This window comes from Terrapene carolina, unplaced genomic scaffold (assembly GCF_002925995.2).
Source record: "Terrapene carolina triunguis isolate 2854851 unplaced genomic scaffold, T_m_triunguis-2.0 Scaffold189, whole genome shotgun sequence".
Lineage (NCBI taxonomy): Eukaryota > Metazoa > Chordata > Testudines > Emydidae > Terrapene > Terrapene triunguis.
The window spans coordinates 18,862,677-18,880,543 of NW_020664540.1; the positions used below are offsets into that span (position 1 = coordinate 18,862,677).

General features: G+C 44.9%; 1 protein-coding gene across 1 annotated transcript in view; it reads right to left on the bottom strand.

The window, feature by feature from the left end:
• Nucleotides 1-17,867, bottom strand: part of FANCM (FA complementation group M) — a 150,604-nt gene that overhangs the window by 79,336 nt on the left and 53,401 nt on the right. Inside the window, exons 5-6 of the mRNA XM_026654194.1 lie at nucleotides 4,168-4,299; nucleotides 3,067-3,199 (exon numbers count right to left, since the gene is read on the bottom strand). Of these exons, the coding sequence (XP_026509979.1) occupies nucleotides 3,067-3,199; nucleotides 4,168-4,299 (265 nt within the window). The remainder of the gene's footprint in view (nucleotides 1-3,066; nucleotides 3,200-4,167; nucleotides 4,300-17,867) is intronic.

Consider the following 17,867-nt stretch of genomic DNA (forward strand, 5'->3'; position numbering starts at 1 on the left):
ACGTATCATATTCAAAGACAAACCCTGGTAAGGATTACTAACAACATCTGGGTTCCATGCCAACTGATCTGCAGACAGATCTCCTGAACCAATAGGATCAAAGAGAATACACAGAGGAATTCCTGATTCCAGCCCAAGAGAAGGGGCTTCTGTCAAGGACATTAGGTCTTGTTTGACCATATATCAGAACTGGAGACAATGAGTGGTCTCCTTGCCTAGTCAGGACTACTCTCCTTGCACTACACAATACCCGAACAAGATCTAAGACAGACACCTGTGTCATTGTATGAAAACTCTCTTCAAAGTATCCGCCTGGACGTAGCTCTCCATCCTACACCACATGAGTATTTGGTATTGGCCAAAGAGAGAAAGCCTTGCAAGCTAAACAAAACAGCTCTCAACTCCAGAACACTGGCATGAAGCTTTCATCTGGGACCAGATCCACAAACCTTGAAAAGGTGAGGGTGGGGTGGCAAGATAAATATCCCAGTCCACTATCTGGAAATATTCCTTTAGAGATGGTAAGGGAGGTGAGAAGTGAATTCCCTTATATGCATGTGTTACCTTCACCTTTTCCATCTTGAATGATCTGAGACTTAAGTGGCTCAGTTATAAGTAGGGTCAAGAAAAAGTAGAGCTTTTGTAAATCAGTGTTGTGAAGACCACAGATGTAGCCTGGGTGCAATATCACCCAATTACACTGTTAAGGAGCCTGTCTGTGGGCCAAGGTCCAGATGCGGAAATTAATGAAAAAATGCCCTGACATTGGCGAGGAGGTCAGAATAGCCCAGGTTTTCTTTATTTTTTAAAGGTGCCATTTAAAGCAAAGCATCTCCTGGAGACCTGTGGTTAGTTGTACTGATATAACAGGGCTGGAGATTGTCCTGTGAAAAGAGGCGATATAAATGCCAGTGTTGATTTATAGGTTGCAATTTTCAGCGACTGTGTTGCCTAGGAACAGCACACCAACAATTCCAAGCAATTAATGTTCTTAATCACAGTTGAGAATAACAACTTCACGAGTTAAGTGCTTTCCACTGGGCACTGTCAGTACTTGAGTGTGCAGGCTCAGGAAAGTTTAAACAGCAAGAACTCTTCTGAGGCACCTGTGCCTGATATAGACTGCCTGCTGTGCTCAGATGGAAGACAGGTTGAGGAAGGATGTTCCAGAAGTTAGAGCACTAGCCTATGACTTAAGAGACCTAGGTTCAAGTCCCTGTTCTGACACAGACTTCTTGTATGACTGTGGGCAAGTCATTTATCCTCTCTGTGCCTCAGGTCCCATCTGAAAAATGGACCTACAGAACTTCCCTACCTCTAGAACACTGGAGAAAACGTACCAGAAGACTCACTCCAATTGGAACAGAAGGATTTGGTGCCCAGGCAGCAAGGTCCCTGTAATGGCTGCCAACTTTTCTTTTTAATTTATTAAAGTATAGCACCTTAGAAACTCAGGGGTTTCAATGAGCAGTTCATTAGACATGAATAGAAAAAAGCATGCCAGTAGTGATGCAGCATTGGCTGATGATAGTGGAGCACACTCCAGGAAAGCTCTTTATGACCTCGTTTCAGAAACAAAGCATTGACACCAATATTTGGAACCTAAGTGTCTCTGGGCACTAATGGTTTTGGATGGTTTCAAAGTCAGGGCACTGGCACCAGATAATAAGTCTTGGTCACTTTCACAGACAATAAATGGTGAGGCACTGATGAGAACCAGTAGGAACAAGAGCCACCTCATATTGAGCCTGGGAATGGTTTTCAAAGGTTTTGGTGCAGAGGGTGTCTTGCACTTAAGGACACCTTGCACTTGGTTAAGGAAACCATCTAAAGAATAGTGGAGCTGATAAAGGCCATGCCAGATATTAATCAGAACCTCAACCTGGAAACTTGAACATTTCTACTGATTTCATCTGGAGGACTCCCACAAAAGGAACTTCTAGACCCTCAGTCAGCTATCTCCGCAGGCACTGAAAGGCAACCATCTGTAATCATCACCTTTGTGTAGTGTTTATCTGAGATTAAGTTTCTGATACTGGAAAGACTCCAGGACAGGAGATCTGGGTATAAGGGTGCCAACATAGTAGACCCCAAAGGATCAGGGGACTATGGTGCTCCCTATAAAAGCAAAGTTAACCATGCCAGGTTCTCAACATCAGACCTAGCCAATCCAGATAGGTTTGGAGACCCTTCCTCTGAGCAACTTATCCTAGACAGAGGCTCACTGCTTGTGAATATGCTGTATTGCACTTAGGCTAGTACATCACCAAAGCTGACGCTAGATGAGGAAAGCATCGAGGACCCCGTGTGCAATAACTGTACCTTTGGCAGTAAAGAAGGAACTGAGAAGCAGTTGGGACCATTCCCATTTTATACTCTCAGGACCAATCACCATATGTATATATATGTGTGCGCATGCGCATTAGGGAGGGGCAAGTGGCCCCAGACACTGCTCTCTAGAAGATCTCACAGCTTGATGCCGGGAGGTACTAATCCCACACATAGGAATAAGCAGAGGCCAGTCAAAGAAAAATCCAGGTTTTATACCACAGTAAGATCTTTTCTACACCATCAAAAATGGAACACGCTATATTTCACTGGTGATGGCAAGAGAAGATGTAATGCAGACAGTGTTCAGGCATTTTGCCAGCGTAGTGACTGCCTTAAAGACCTAATCCTTTTCTGCATAAACCTTTTACTGGCTGGTTATGTCTCTTTTCTGGTCTATTGCTGTATCGTGCGCTGAACTCTGATTGCATCTTCCTCATACTTCACTGATCTATCGCCACACACACATCATTGCTATCCCAATCTAACTACACTATCTCATCTACAGATTATTTCTAAAGGCTTACGTTGAGCATGATATTTTCATCAAAATGTAAGCTGCAAAAAGAAAATATACAAATTTCATGTACAACCCATTTGTTAAAGCCGTTTTTGTTCTAAATAATTTTAAATACTCATATATACCTGGTACTCAACATAATATGTTTTTATTTCCTGAAAATTAAATTGTAGGACGAAATAAGGAGCAGAGATAGTTTGTTTGTGAATGCATTTTACCTTTTGATCCATCCATAATTCCACACAGGAAGATAAATAATGATCGTGTTCCCATCTGCAGCAGTAGTTCATAACCATGATACAAACTAATGCAAAGAGCAAAATCTCCTTCAATTATGCCCTGTTGTATCCCCTAATAAAAAAAATGATGACACACTGGATTAAATTGAAGAGGTCAATAAGCAACAGGAATCATACTGCAATTTTTGATGCCAAAAATCAGTTTAACATTTGAAAAACAAAACTGCAAAAGAAAACAATACTGAATTGGTGGTTTGTCTCCCAAAAACCTCATGAACCACGCTGGAAATGGTTTGGCAAAGTTTCCTAATAATTAATAAAAGTAACCTTTTTTCTCAAAGGGGACATGGAAGAATTTTGATAAAGGAATCACTTGAAAATTATGGACATCGGCAAAAATATTTTCAAAATATACCAATGCTGTTTTGCTTGTCCTCTGGAATGAATTAACCATCTGCCTTATCAAGGGAATACCATTTTGTTTTACTGCTTGTACTGCTGTTTTTGTTGTACTGCTTGTTGTATTTGGCAGGGTGGAATTTCCTTTACACTTACCCAACCTAAGCATCTTGAGTTGATAAAGTTGTACTGGTTGTTATAAATTACATTCTCTGTTATGCTTAAGGCACTCATAGGACTTTTGGAAAACCATAAATGAACTGAGTTTCTCTGTATAGCTGTCACCTGGCTTATTAAATAAACGAAGGGCAGACTATTTGTGATTAGTAAAAACCCTGTGGCAATTTAGACAAGGAGGTGCATTAGCTGAATTTTCAGACCTCAGTGTAATCTGGGCAGTTATATTTTACATGTCTAGTTCCCTATATAGTTTCAGATGGATACAGTATTCTTCCCTCTTTTCCTAAATGGTTCTGCAGTGGTGTTGAGAGTGGTTAAACAGTTTGGCACATTCCATCCCAGGGCTGCATATCTGTGGTAATTTCTATTTATAGTTTGTCAAGCATTTTGAGATCCATTGGTATTTTATGTACTATGTAAATGTAGGAGTATTACTACTATTTATTGAATACTGTATAATATAAACTCATTTAGCCAATTACATTACTAAGTAACATTTACCGCATTGTGTGAAGAAGGGTTTTTCCGAAATTGATCTCTTGCTAGAATTATCTGGTACTTTGTAAGGCTGGGAATATCACGCTGTGCCAAAACTCGAATTTTAATCAGGCGGCCAGCAAACGTTTCCAAAACCTGCAGGTAAAAGAAAAAGCACATATGTAATGCAAAGATAAGAAATAATTATGCTTTTTCAAAATTTTGTTTGTATGTCTATAATCAACAGTCAGCTTTAATGCATAGTTATCTGCCAAACAGAGATAAAATAATCAGAATTTAACTGACTTGCTTAGTTTGTAGGCTAAATGGTAATTTTGTCGAGACTATTCTATGATTAAATTCACTTCAGGATAGTTTATAGTATAGCAGATGGCTATTGCCCATGTTACATCCCATTACAGTGTTCTCCACTGAGTGTAAGTTTCTTGTGTCTTCCAGGCTGTAAGTATTTTTTTTTAATTTAATTCTGTTCATACACATTATGCAAGCCTGTTTTCCACGTCAGTGGAGCAAGGGAAATGACCTGCTCCAAGTCAACTTAATACTGTTTTTCTCCTTTGTTCCTTTGCCAAAGGTGGTTAGGATTTTTTTCCATATACTTAGTTTTGCATGAGCGCTAACTCTACAGTTTTATTATTAGAGTAATCAGATTTACTCTAGACAAATGGCTTTTTCAATTTGTTGGTCCATTTGGGTAGCAGTATCAAAAGTGTCTTGGCACTCTGTAACACCATCTTAATTTGACAAGAGACCATTAACTCTGAATTCATGCTAGCTGTATGCACTAGTAATCAGACTGAGGTAGTGTCTATACTAACTATGTTTACAAAATTTCCCAGAGGTTGTAGGATGAGTTCAGTTGAATTGGTGTAAAAGCCAGTGAAAGCTGTAACATTCAGAAAGCTCTGGATGGCAAACCTGTTTATAACCATTTTTGTTAAACGTGATGAAAAACAAGGCTAACTGCAGTAGTAAGTACAGGTCTGCTTGCTGGAATCTTGGGTACCAACAGCTCCCACCAATTTTAACACCGGTTAAGGCTAAACCAGAAGGAAATGGTTTGGGAAAGTTTCCCCTGTGTCTAGAGTGAAACGTACTAACAGCAGGAAATCAATGTCAGATAAATCACAGTTTTAGAAGTAGAACAACATGTTTATTCCAGACGTCAACTATTCCAGTTTTACTTTGCACACACCTACAATATTCTGATCTCTTTAACTATGGTAATTATCAAGTCTACAATTCATCTATATGTACCCACTACGGTGACAACTTAGCGTAGCGCTTTTTGCCCACTTGCTTCAACTTATTCTGCAAGTTGTATTGTTCTGGCTCCTTATTTTGTATTTGCTAGCTTAGATGTACTAGGGCACTTGAAGGCAAGTCCTGGGGGAGGGGAAAGCGATAAACTGCCTCGGCTTATCTACAGACATTTCCCCCCACACATCCCAAAGAATCACCAATGGGAAAGGAAAGGGAGTGGGAGAGGAGGGAATGGAGCTTCAGTAAGGGAACATATCTCCATCCCTGCATGTGACAGACCTGCTGGATGTGGAAAACCTAAGTGATTATGGATGTGAAAAACCTAACTAGGTGACCATAAGGTAAGCAGACTAAGCAGCCCATTACGATGTGAGCTCTGGGCTGTTTATTGGAAAATGAGTCTGGGGCTCCAACTACCAACGTAATGCTCTGTTGGGTGGATCTGGGTCTGCTTCTCTTGCCTCCTTCCGTGGCTTTGCATTGGGAGACAGAAATGATCCACTGATAAGACCATGATAAAATGCTGAGGCTAATGTAGCAGGTTCATGCAGCTTGTCAGTAGCAATTTCTACCTTGGGAGAACTGCCTTCATATCATTGTGTCACTTGCTCCCTCCTGGGAGGAAATGAAGCAAAGTAGGAAAGATCAAGGGGATTGCTTGCTGCTTCACTGTTGGGGCTTCCTGACTCTTTTCTGGCTCAGGAGAAGGCAATTAGGGTGACCCCTTCCTGAGCTGGCCACAAAATGAGCCGAGCTTATTGTCTATGCACTGTTGGGCAATAAGTGCATGAATATCAAGTTTTCCCTCTAGGCTTTTTTCTGCTCGATTGCTAGGCTACAGGGGCATATGCTGCTGTAGTACTTCTGGAAGAAAGGGAAGCCAAGAATCCAATGTCTGTCCCCAATGCCAGTGAAAAACACTTGCCCAGATTTCTGCATCAGAAATTTAAAACATTAACGTTTATTTTAACTTGGGAAAAAAAATTAGAACATCCTAAATCTCTTGCAGCAAGGAGTTCTTGTTCACTTTGCCTGTATCTGTGGAGGCAGAATAAAAGTGGCATGCTCTTCAGCAGAACAGTTATAGCCCGTGAGCCAATAAGTCAGTTCTTCCCCAAAAGACCTATTGTAGAATTTGTAGGGACCTTACAGAGCTGAAGAAATACATATTCTATGGCATATATCAATGTAACCTGTAAATGATAGCCACTAACCACTACAATTAACAACATGATGGGACTTGAATGAGATCTGCATTACACATTAGAATAACATATTTAAATAACCAACATGGATTTGAGCAGGTCAGGGGAGACGTTTACTGGAATGAAGTGCCGTAAACTATTATATTCTAAGAGAAGCAATAACTTCTATAATGCAGTACTACTATTAGATCAAAGAAATACTTCAAGATGAGAACATGAAAGACCTGAAGACAAAAATGTAGTGTGCATTACACCCAAAGACCTTTATAGTGTACATTAGTATTTGAATATAAGCTAATAAACATAAACCAGACTTCTAACTAAAAAATAGCATATACAAAATATGAAGGCAAACATTTTTCCTTTAAAGGGAGCCAATGCCTGGGCTAAATTTTGATAACATCATAGCTATGGTTTTATGTAATAGTTTTTTTACACTATTATTTCTTGTAATTAGATACATCTTTTTAATTTTTCATTATGTGTGCTTGTGTTTCATCTCCCTGACCTAATTTGCAGTATGGAAGAAAATGATATCGCCACGACATACACAGTGTACAAGCACTGACTATATGATCCAATCCTCTTCTACAAAACAAACCAAGAATGACTATTATAAAAGACAGCAGGATTCAGTCACCTGGAGCTTCAAAACTGAAGCAGATAAGGACAGTAAACATAACCTACTTAGAAAAGATACAGCAACATGCATCACTCAGATACAAGTGAATCATTACATTTAACTAATCTCCCAGTATTTGATTTAAATCAGCTATAATTAAAAAGCAGAGTAACTGAAAATCATTTCAATCTTTCCAGGACATTTTTGTTATACATAACAGTATAAAAATATTTTTTTAAACAGAACTGTAGAACAAGTAAATTTTCTTTTAAATTTAAATATGGAATTCTCAATAGTGCCTGAGAATTTTTATACCTCAATGAGATCAGTTAAAAAAGCAGTTGAATATATTACCAACAGTATATACAAAGACATGCATACATAATTATCTCACTCTGTCAAGTGGGAAAGTAGCCAAGAATGCAGTGGCATATGGTATCAAATTAAATAAAATATTGTCCCTTACTGAACAAAATCAACATAACTTTCACCACTTAAAAACTGATCAATTTCGTCCCCACACCACCTAAGGTACTAAACCACAAAAAAGTTTCCCACGGCCCACTAATATCCTCGAGTATACATGGAATCATTTGAGACCTGAACACAAATCTAGCATAGACTGCAGTATGGATGTTTAAATATATTTAAGAATATGCACATTAAGTCAAATCTGATAAGATTTTTTTAAGAACCCCTGTGATCTCTCACTAGGTCATGACATTAATTTGTTCTCTTTCGGCCTAAATAAAAATAAAGGCTGTAGGATTATTTCTAGAGACAGCAGATTTAGGCAGGAAATAAACCCTGTCATTAGACTGGTCATTTAACTCCACACTACCAAGTTTCCCGCAGTTAAATTTATCTTTAACAGTAGAAGATGATCTTAAGATATCATCTTAAGAACATAACATAAGAACGGCCATGCTGGGTCAGACCAATGATCCTTCTAGCCCAGTATCCTGTCTTCCCAAAATCGTCAATACCAGGTGCTTCAGAGGGAATGAATAGAACAGGCAGTCATCAAGTGATCCATCCCGTGATGTCAACTCCCAGTTTCTGGAAGTCAGAGGCTAGGGATGCCCAGAGCGTGGAGTTGCGTCCCCGACTATCTTGGCTAATATCCTCCATGAATTTATCTAATTCTTTTTTAAACCCTCTTATAGTTTTGGCCTTCACAACATCCCCTGGCAACGAGTTCCATAGGTTGACTGTGCGGTGTATGAAGAAATACTTCCTTTTGTTTGTTTTAAACCTGCTGCCTATTAATTTTATTGAGTGACTCCTGGTTCTTCTGTTATGCGATTGATTGTATCCTCTTAAAAGTAAAGATGTGAAGATTTAATCCACACCTGGCCTCCCATAATCACAGGAAGTTCAAAGTCTGATCTCCTGTCATAACACAGGCCATGGAGCTTCCCCAAAATAATTTCTACAGCATATCTTTTAGAAAAAACATCCTTCCCCACTTCCAGTGAGTGGTAGACCTTAAGGAAAGTTAGGCACACAGAGGCTGTTTATTGTTTTAAGATCTGTTTTCTCTTAAATGCTTTGAATTCAAGAAAATCTGGAACATTTTATCCATAGAACTACCAAATATTAAGAGACAAATGATACACTGCTATACTACTCTGAAATCCTTTTTTAAATTCTTCAAAACTAAGTCGACATGCAAAGCTAAATAAACTCGCCGGCAAGTTAAAGTAGTATGGCCTGGATTAATGGACTATAAGGTGGATAGAAAGCTGGCTAGATCATCGGGCTCAACGGGTAGTGATCAATGGCTCCATGTCTAGTTGGCAGCGGTATCAAGCAGAGTGCCCCAAGGGTTGGTTTTGTTCAATATCTTCATTAATAATCTGGAGGATGGCGTGGATTGCACCCTCAGCAAGTTTGCCAGCAGATCGAGGGAAGTGATTATTCCTCTATATTTGACACTGGTGAGGCCACATCTGGACTACTGCATCCAGTTTTGGTCCCCCCACTACAGAGAGTTGTGGACAAATTGGAGAGAGTCCAGCGGACAGCAACAAAAATGATTAGGGGGCTGGAGCACATGACTTATGAGGAGAGGCTGAGGGAACTGGGGTTATTTAGTCTGCAGAAGAGAAGAGTAGGGGGGATTTGATAGCAGCCTTCAACTACCTGAAGGGGGGTTCCAAAGAGGATGGAGCTAGGCTGTTCTCAGTGGTGGCAGAGGAAAGAACAAGAAGCAATAGTCTCAAGTTGCCGTGGGGGAGGTCTAGGTTGGATATTAGGAAACACTATTTCACTAGGAGGGTGGTGAAGCACTGGAATGGGTTGCCCAGGGAGGTGGTGGAATCTCCATCCTTAGAGCTTTTTAAAGCCCAGCTTGACAAAGCCTTGGCTGGGATGATTTAGTTGGTATTGGTCCCATTTGAGCAGGGGATTGGACTAGATGACCTCCTGAGATCTCTTCCAACCCTAATATTCTATGAAATACTAGGAGGCCCTCCCACAGGACCGAGCCCAGGAGTTCGCCGCTTTGGTGGACAAAGGCACAGCAGTGGCAAGAGGGGCCCTGCAAATGGCCTGGGATGCTACAGACTCAGCGGTCAGGGTGGTCGCTGCTGCAGTGGCCATGAGGCACAGCTCTTACCTGCAGTTCTCCGGGTTATCCCAGGAGATGCAGGCCACTATTCAGGACCTCCCATTTGAGGGGGCAGGGCTCTTCTCCGAGCTCACGGACATAAGGCTCCACGACCTTAAAGACTCCTGTCCCACTCTCCGCTCCTTGGGCCTTCATACCCCTCACCAGGCCAGGAAGCTGTTCCGTCCTCCTCCTCCACCTCCACCTCCCCAGTCTAGGTCCTGGGGGACTCCCCAGCTGAACACCTACAGGAGAAAGGATAGAGACAAGGGGTCTACGCGGCGACACCCGTCGTCTTCCCATTCATCTGCTCAGCCTGGCCCTTCCGGGAACCAAGGAGGCTAGAAGCAGACATTTTGAGGATGTGGCCGAGGACAGCGCCCCAGTCTCTTTCCAGGATCCAGCCTCCCACTCTTTCCTCAATCTCCTGTGCCATTTCCGGTCGGCCTGGTCTTGGCTGACCTCGGATCATTGGATGATCGATATAATATCTTCAGGTTACACCCTGCAGTTTGTGAGGGGCGGGGGGGGGGGGGGGTGAGACCCGCACGGAGCTGCTTGCATGCCTTTGCCTAGGAGCCAGACTTGCTGCTGGTCGCTTCCGGGGCGCAGCGCGGTCCGCAGTACCAGGACAGGCAGGAAGCCTGCCTTAGCACCCCTATTGTGCCGCTGACTGGGAACCAGCTGAGGTAAGCCCGCACCCTAATCCCCTGCCCCAGCCCCGAGTCCCCCCCAACCCAGAGCCCCTTCATGCACCCCAAACTCCTCATCCACGGCCCCAACCCAGATCTAGCACCCTCATCCCAGAGCCCTGACTCCCTCCCGCACCCCAACCCCCTGCACCAGCCCTGAGCCCTCCCAAGCCCTGAACCCCTCATTCCCGGCCCCACCCCATAGCCCTCACCCCCGCATTTCAACCCTCTACCCCAGGCCTGAGCCCCTCCCACACCCGAAACCCCTCATCCCCAGCTCTGTTGGGTCGCGGCCATCAAGAATTTTCTTCAACTGCTTTGCCAGAAAAAAAGTTTGAAAACTACTGCACTAGGCCACTATCTCGACCTTCCATCCACCGCTCCGGGGTAGGTTGGTTTTCACCCAGAACATGACTGCCAGGTTCCTCAAGGGCCTCGAGCGCCTCTACCTACATGGCAGGGACCCCGTTGCTCCATGGGACCTGAAACTTGTACCCTCTTTGAGCCTCTGGCTTCCTGCTCTCTCCTTCTTGTTTCCTGGAAGATTGCGTTCTTGGTTGCAATAACATCTGCCTGCTGGATCTCTGAGATTAGGGCGCTTACGTCAGAACCACCCTATACCATCTATTACAAAGACAAGGTCCAGCTGTGGCCACAACCGGCTTTCCTGTCCAAGGTGGTGTCTCAGTTTCATACAGGCCAGGACATTTACTTACCTGTCATTTTTCCAAAGCTGCATAAGCTTGGTCCTGTGGGAGGGCCTCCTAGTATTTCATAGAATATTAGGGTTGGAAGAGATCTCAGGAGGTCATCTAGTCCAATCCCCTGCTCAAAGCAGGACCAACACCAACTAACTCATCCCAGCCAACGCTTTGTCAAGCTGGGCCTTAAAAACCTCTAAGGATGGAGATTCCACCACCTCCCTAGGTAACCCATTCCAGTGGTTCACCACCCTCCTAGTGAAATAGTGTTTCCTAATATCCAACCTAAACCTCCCTCACTGCAACTTGAGACCGCTACTCCTTGTTCTGTCACCTGCTACTACTGAGAACAGTCTACATTCATCCTCTTTAGAACCCCCTTTCAGGTAGTTGAAAGCAGCTATCAAATCCCTCCTCATTCTTCTCTTCTGCAGACTAAACAATCCCGGTTCCCTCATAAGTCATGTGCTCCAGCCCCCAATCATTTTTGTTGCCCTCCACTGGACTCTTTCCAATTTTTCCACATCCTTCTTGTAGTGTGGGGCCCAAAAGTGGACACAGTACTACAGATGAGGCCTCATCAATGCCGAATATAGAGGAATAATCACTTCCCTCGATCTGCTGGCAATGCTCCTACTAATACAGCCCAATATGCCATTGGCCTTCTTGGCAACGAGGGCACACTGCTGACTCATATCCAGCTTCTCGTCCACTGTAATCCTCAGGTCCTTTTCTGCAGAACTGCTGCTTAGCCAATCGGTCCCCAGCCTGTAGCGGTGCATGAGATTCTTCCTTCCTAAGTGCAGGACTCTGCACTTGTCCTTGTTGAACCTCATAGGATTTCTTTTGGCCCAATCCTCCAATTTGTCTAGGTCACTCTGGACCCTATCACTACCCTCCAGCATATCTACCTCTCCCCGCAGCTTAATGTCATCTGCGAACTTGCTGAGGGTGCAATTCATCCCATCATCCAGATCATTAAGAAAGATGTTGAACAAAACCGGCCCCACGACCGACCCTTGTGGCACTCCGCTTGATACAGGCTGCCAACTAGACATCAAGCCGTTGATCACTACCCGTTGAGCCCGACAATCTAGCCAGCTTTCTATCCACCTTATCCATTCATCCAATTCATACTTTTTTAACTTGCTGGCAAGAATACTGTGAGAGACCATATCAAAAGTTTTGCTAAAGTCCAGATATAGCACATCCACCGCTTTCCCCATATCCACAGCACCAGTTATCTCATCGTAGAAGGCAATCAGGTTGGTCAGGCATGACTTGCCCTTGGTGAATCTATGCTGACTGTTCCTGATCACCTTCCTCTCCTCCAAGTGCTTCAAAATGGATTCCCTGAGAATCTGTTCAATGACTTTGTCAGGGATTAAAGTGAGGATACCAGTCTGTAGTTCCCCTGGTTCTCTTTCTTCCCTTTTTTAAATATGGGCACTATATTTGCCTTTTTCCAATTGTCTGGGACCTCCCCCGATCGCCACAAATTTTCAAAGATAATGGTTCTGCAATCACATCAGCCAACTCCCTTAGCGCCCTTGGATGCCTTAGATCTGGACCCATAGGACTTGTGCACGTCCAGCTTTTCTAAATAGTTCTTAACCAGTTCTTTCACTACTGAGGGCTGCTTACCTCCGCCGCATACTGTGTTGCCCAGTGCCGCAGTCTGGGAGCTGACCTTGTCTGTGAAGACCGAGGCAAAAAAAGCATTGAGTACTTCAGCTTTTTCCACATCATCTGTCACTAGGTTGCCTCCCTCATTCAGTAAGGGGCCCACACTTTCCCTGGCCACCTTCTTGTTGCTTACATACCTGTAGAAACCCTTCTTGTTACCCTTCATATCCCTTGCTAACTGCAACTCCAATTGTGCCTTGCCCTTCCTGATTATACCCCTGCATGCTCTAGCAATATTTTTATACTCCCCCCTAGTCATCTGTCCAAATTTCCACTTCTTGTAAGCTTCCTTTTTGAGTTTAAGCTCACAGAAGATTTCATTGTTAAGCCAAGCTGGTCACCTGCCATATTTGCTATTCTTTCTGCACTTTGGGATGGTTTGTTCCTGCGCCCTCAATAAGGCTTCTTTAAATTACAGCCAGATCCCCTGGACTCCGTGCCCCCTCATATTAGCTTCCCAGGGGAACCTGCCCATCAGTTCTCTAAGGGAGTCCAAGTCTGCTTTTCTGAAGTCCAGGGTCCGTATTTTGCTACTCTCCTTTCTTCCTTATGTCAGGATCCTGAACTCAACCATCTCATGGCCACTGCTGCCTAAGTTGCCACCTACTTTTACTTCCCCTACCAATTCTTCCCTGTTTGTAAGCAGCAGGTCAAGAGAAGCACGGCCCCTAGTTGGTTCCTCCAGAACTTGTACCAGGAAGTTGTCCCCAACACTCTCCAAAAAGTTCCAGGTTTGTCTGTGTATTGCTGTATTGCTCTCCCAGCAGATGTCAGGGTGATTGAAGTCCCCCATTAGAACCAGGCCCTGTGATCTGGAAACTTCAGTTAGTTGTCCGAAGAAAGCCTTGTCTACCTCATCCTTCTGATCCGGTGTTCTATAGCACACACCCACCATGGCATCGCCCTTGTTGCTCTCGCCTTTAAACTTAACCCAAAGATTCTCAACAGGCTTTTCTCCAGTTTCAAACTGGAGCTCTGAGCAATCATACTGCTCCCTTACATACAGTTCAACTCCTCCACCTTTCCTCCCGTACCTATCCTTCCTGAACAGTTTATACCCATCCATGACAGTGCTCCAGTCATGTGAACTGCCCCACCAAGTTTCTGTTATTCCAATCACGTCATAGTTCCTTGATTGTGCCAGGACTTCCACTTCTTCCAATTTGCTAAGGGAGTCCCACAGATTAAAATTGTACCTCCTAACAGAGCCTGATGCTTAGACACCTGAAACTGCAGGCTGGCTGTCGAATAAACTTTTCTAGTCTCTTGGTGTCTTTGTTTTTTGGAGTGCCACTGACTTGGCCCTGCCTGTCCCTTTCATTCACAGCGGACATGACCAGTGACGTTGCTGGAGGGTGAGTGTACAAATATTTGAACCCTTTTGCAGGGACGTAGTACTTCTTTTCTACCTCGTAGAAGTAGGCGGAATGGAAGAGGGGGGCTGCCACAGTTTGCGAGTTGAAAATCTTAAGGACCCCTGGGTGGATAGGCAGTGCGACCCTGGCTGGGTGGAAGAGGATATAATATTAAGAGGTCAGACTTCTCCGCGAACTCCTCAATTCTTAAGTTCAAATTGGCAGCCACCCTTTTAAGGAGGACCTAGTGCTCCTTGAAGTCGTCAGGAGGACTGCCCGTTTGGAAGGGACCTGCCACCACTTCATCCAGAAACGACAATGGCGATTGCACCGCCGGGGGAGGGGCAGGTTCCCCTTCCCTCTCCGGGGATGGCTCCTTACATGTTGGAGTTTCCTGCGCTGCCCACACGTCAAATTCAGTACTGTGTTCCGACTGCGGTGCCAGCGATGCCGGAGGCAGTTTGTCAGAGGCAGCAAGGGAGGACTGGTGGGAATATGGGACCGGATCATCAGTACAGCCCATGGGTTCCAGTATGGTCATTGAGTGGGCCACTGTCGCTGCTGCCATGCCGCTGCTGCAGATGCCACACTGGTCTCGCGAGTCAGCAGTGAATCACCCCTCCTTGGCAAGGGGCTGAACTCCCGGCATGACTCGGACCATTGCCCTTCCGGCGACCAGGGTGGAGCCGTGGAGGCCTGAGTCTGCCAACTGACCCTGGTTGGCGACCAGTGAGATGAGGGCAAGGATCGGTGCCTTCCCGACAAGCGATACCAGGGAGGTGGAGATCGGTGCCGTGATAGGAAGCAATCCCGCTCCGGTGGGAACCGCCGTCTAGGAGACCGTCTAGGTAAAGGTGACCTGCACCATGGCAATCTTTGGCTGGAAACTCGCCAGTACCAGGGATACAGGGATCGGTGCCTCAACTCCGGTGTCCCATGCCTTGTAGGGAGAGAGTGCGGCACTGGGCACCTGGGCCTTCTGACAAAAGACCGAGAGTGCGGTGCTGGGGTCCTAGGCCGCAGAGATGGGGATCTACGCCTGCGGTCCCAAACCCAGGCCCCAAGTCTCAGAGCCCAGGTCATTTGACTCGGGCTTGCAAGGCGAAAAATAGTGTAGACATTTGGGCTCAGGCTGGAGCCCAGGCTCTGAGGCCCACCCCGGTCATGGGATTTCAGAGCCTGAATGTTTACCCTGGAATTCGTAGCCCTGCAGCCTGCGAGTCAACCACAGCCATGCTGCGGGTTTTTTATAGCAGTGTAGATATCCCAAAGAGATTACAGTTAAATGATCAGCAAAGCTTCAGCTGTCTGGATGCACCTCATGCAACATTTCTACATCTGTCCGTATGTGCAGCTTGACTGCTTTGAAATACTACACATTCTGCAATCAGAAGAATCAAGAGTATGCATTGTCCTTTTATCATATGATGGCATGAAAAATGCTAGTAATGACACACTGTAATCTCAGTTTGTAAAATTGAATAATTGCTTCTCTGTTGTGTCTAATTGCCTTGAGAACAACAAAAAGCACTCCAACTGCAGCACAATTCTCTCCAAACAGCTGTGTTTCTTAGCCAGCACAGACAGAGTCTCGTTAAACTCCAATCGATACTGCTGGAAAGGATGATGGCTAAGCAATGTATTCATGTTGAGCCCATCACCCTGGTATCTGGGCACAAACAGCATGGGTTATTTAGGAGTATTGCAAACATATTGCTTAAGAGTCAGTTTATCCCTACAATCTTAGCCACTATTAGATACATCAGAAACGCAATGCATTTGATTGTATGTATGCATGTTATATCACTATGTATCAAAAGAGCATCACATTGATCTGTAGCCCTGGGGTCCTTTTGGAGTCTTTGCTCCTGCTGGAGTCTCAAATAGCTACAGCAGTGAAAGATGACCTTTTCCACCTGAAAATGGCTAAAAGCCTGTGCCCCATTCTGTCAGATGATGACTTGAACACAGCAATGCATACCTGTGTGACCTCCAGGCTGGAGGTCTACTACAATTCACTATGCCTAGGTATGAGTATGCAGATCTTTAAAAAACTGCAGTCCAGAATGCAGCCTGCCCCCAGAACACAAACAGTGGAATACAGCAGATCACCCTGATGCTATCACATTACTCGATCAAATTCAGAGTCTGGTCTTAATTTTCAAAATCTCTGTCTCAATAGGACACCTCTCACAGTGCAATAATTCTCTTTCAAGTACATTTCCTCACAAGTTAGGAATTTGTCAACCTGAAGAGTGGAGCCTGTGAAAATGAGAGATCACTTGGCAACAGGGCCATGCTTTTGGTACCTGTGACTACAGCTGTTTAGAATGATGTTGTGGCCTTCAGAACCACATGCAAGACTCACTTATTTGACTTGGCTTTCCTGCAGTCTCGGTTAAAAACAGAAAAGTAGCAAAAAAGAGGATAGACCAAAAGGAGGTGATGTCAAGAAGGAATAAAGGGATAGAAAAGAGAAGAGAGAGGAACTAAAAACTAATTAAAAACCCCCAAAAGGACATTCAAATCTACTGTCTTGAGGTGAGTAGAGAGGAAATAATGCAATGGGCCTTTTTAAGATTTGGATTTGATTCTTTATCAGGTGCTTGGATACGACAATGCTGGGTGATGTTATAAGAAAAATACATATGGTGGCCAAATCTATTTGAAGATTCTGCACAACGTGCCTGGAATTCTTGCAGACAAGACTGCATCTTGGGTTGTACCTCTGCTTTCCTAATTCCAAACAACAATGCCACATATAGACCAGATCACAAAAAAGTTCCTTTCTGCCCATTCCTAGACTGGTTTCAGAGTAGCAGCCGTGTTAGTCTGTATCCGCAAAAATAACAGGAGTACTTGTGGCACCTTAGAGACTAACAAATTTATTAGAGCATAAGCTTTCGTGGGCTACAACCCACTTCTTCGGATGCATTCCTAGACTGATTCTGATGGAACCCCTCCATATGCGCCGAGTTTCTAATACGCCAGGGGGTGGTCCCCCAGCTCCGCCCCAAGCCCCGCCCCCACTGCACCCCTTCCCCCAAGGCCCCACCCGACCCTGCCTCTTCCTGCCCCGTTCCACATCCTCCCCCACGCGTGCCCAGCCCTCGCTCCCCCTCTCCCCCGCCCCAGCACCTCCTGCATGCCACGGAACAGTTGATCTGCGGTGGGCAAGAAGCGCTGTGGGGAGGGGGAGGCACTGACCAGCGGGGCTGCCAGCAGGTGGGAGGCGCTCAAGGGAGGGGGAGGTTCTGATAAGGGGGCGGCCGGTGGATGCTAAGCAGCCACCATTTTTTTTGTGGGTGCTCCAGGGCTGGGGGACACTGTGGCCCTGGGGGGACACTGTGTGGGACAACATGGAGGCAGCATAGGCTGCCCTGGGGCCCTGGAACTCCACCCAGGCCAGGCCATGTGAGCGATGCAACGCGGGTGTAATGTCACAATCTGCTGCTTTGCGGTTACAGTAATATTTGCTGAAGCCACCACCCTCACTCTGCCCTTATCTGGGACTCCAATGTGTTCCCTGCTGTTTATGGAGGTTCAAGGGTGCACGGGGGGGGGGGGG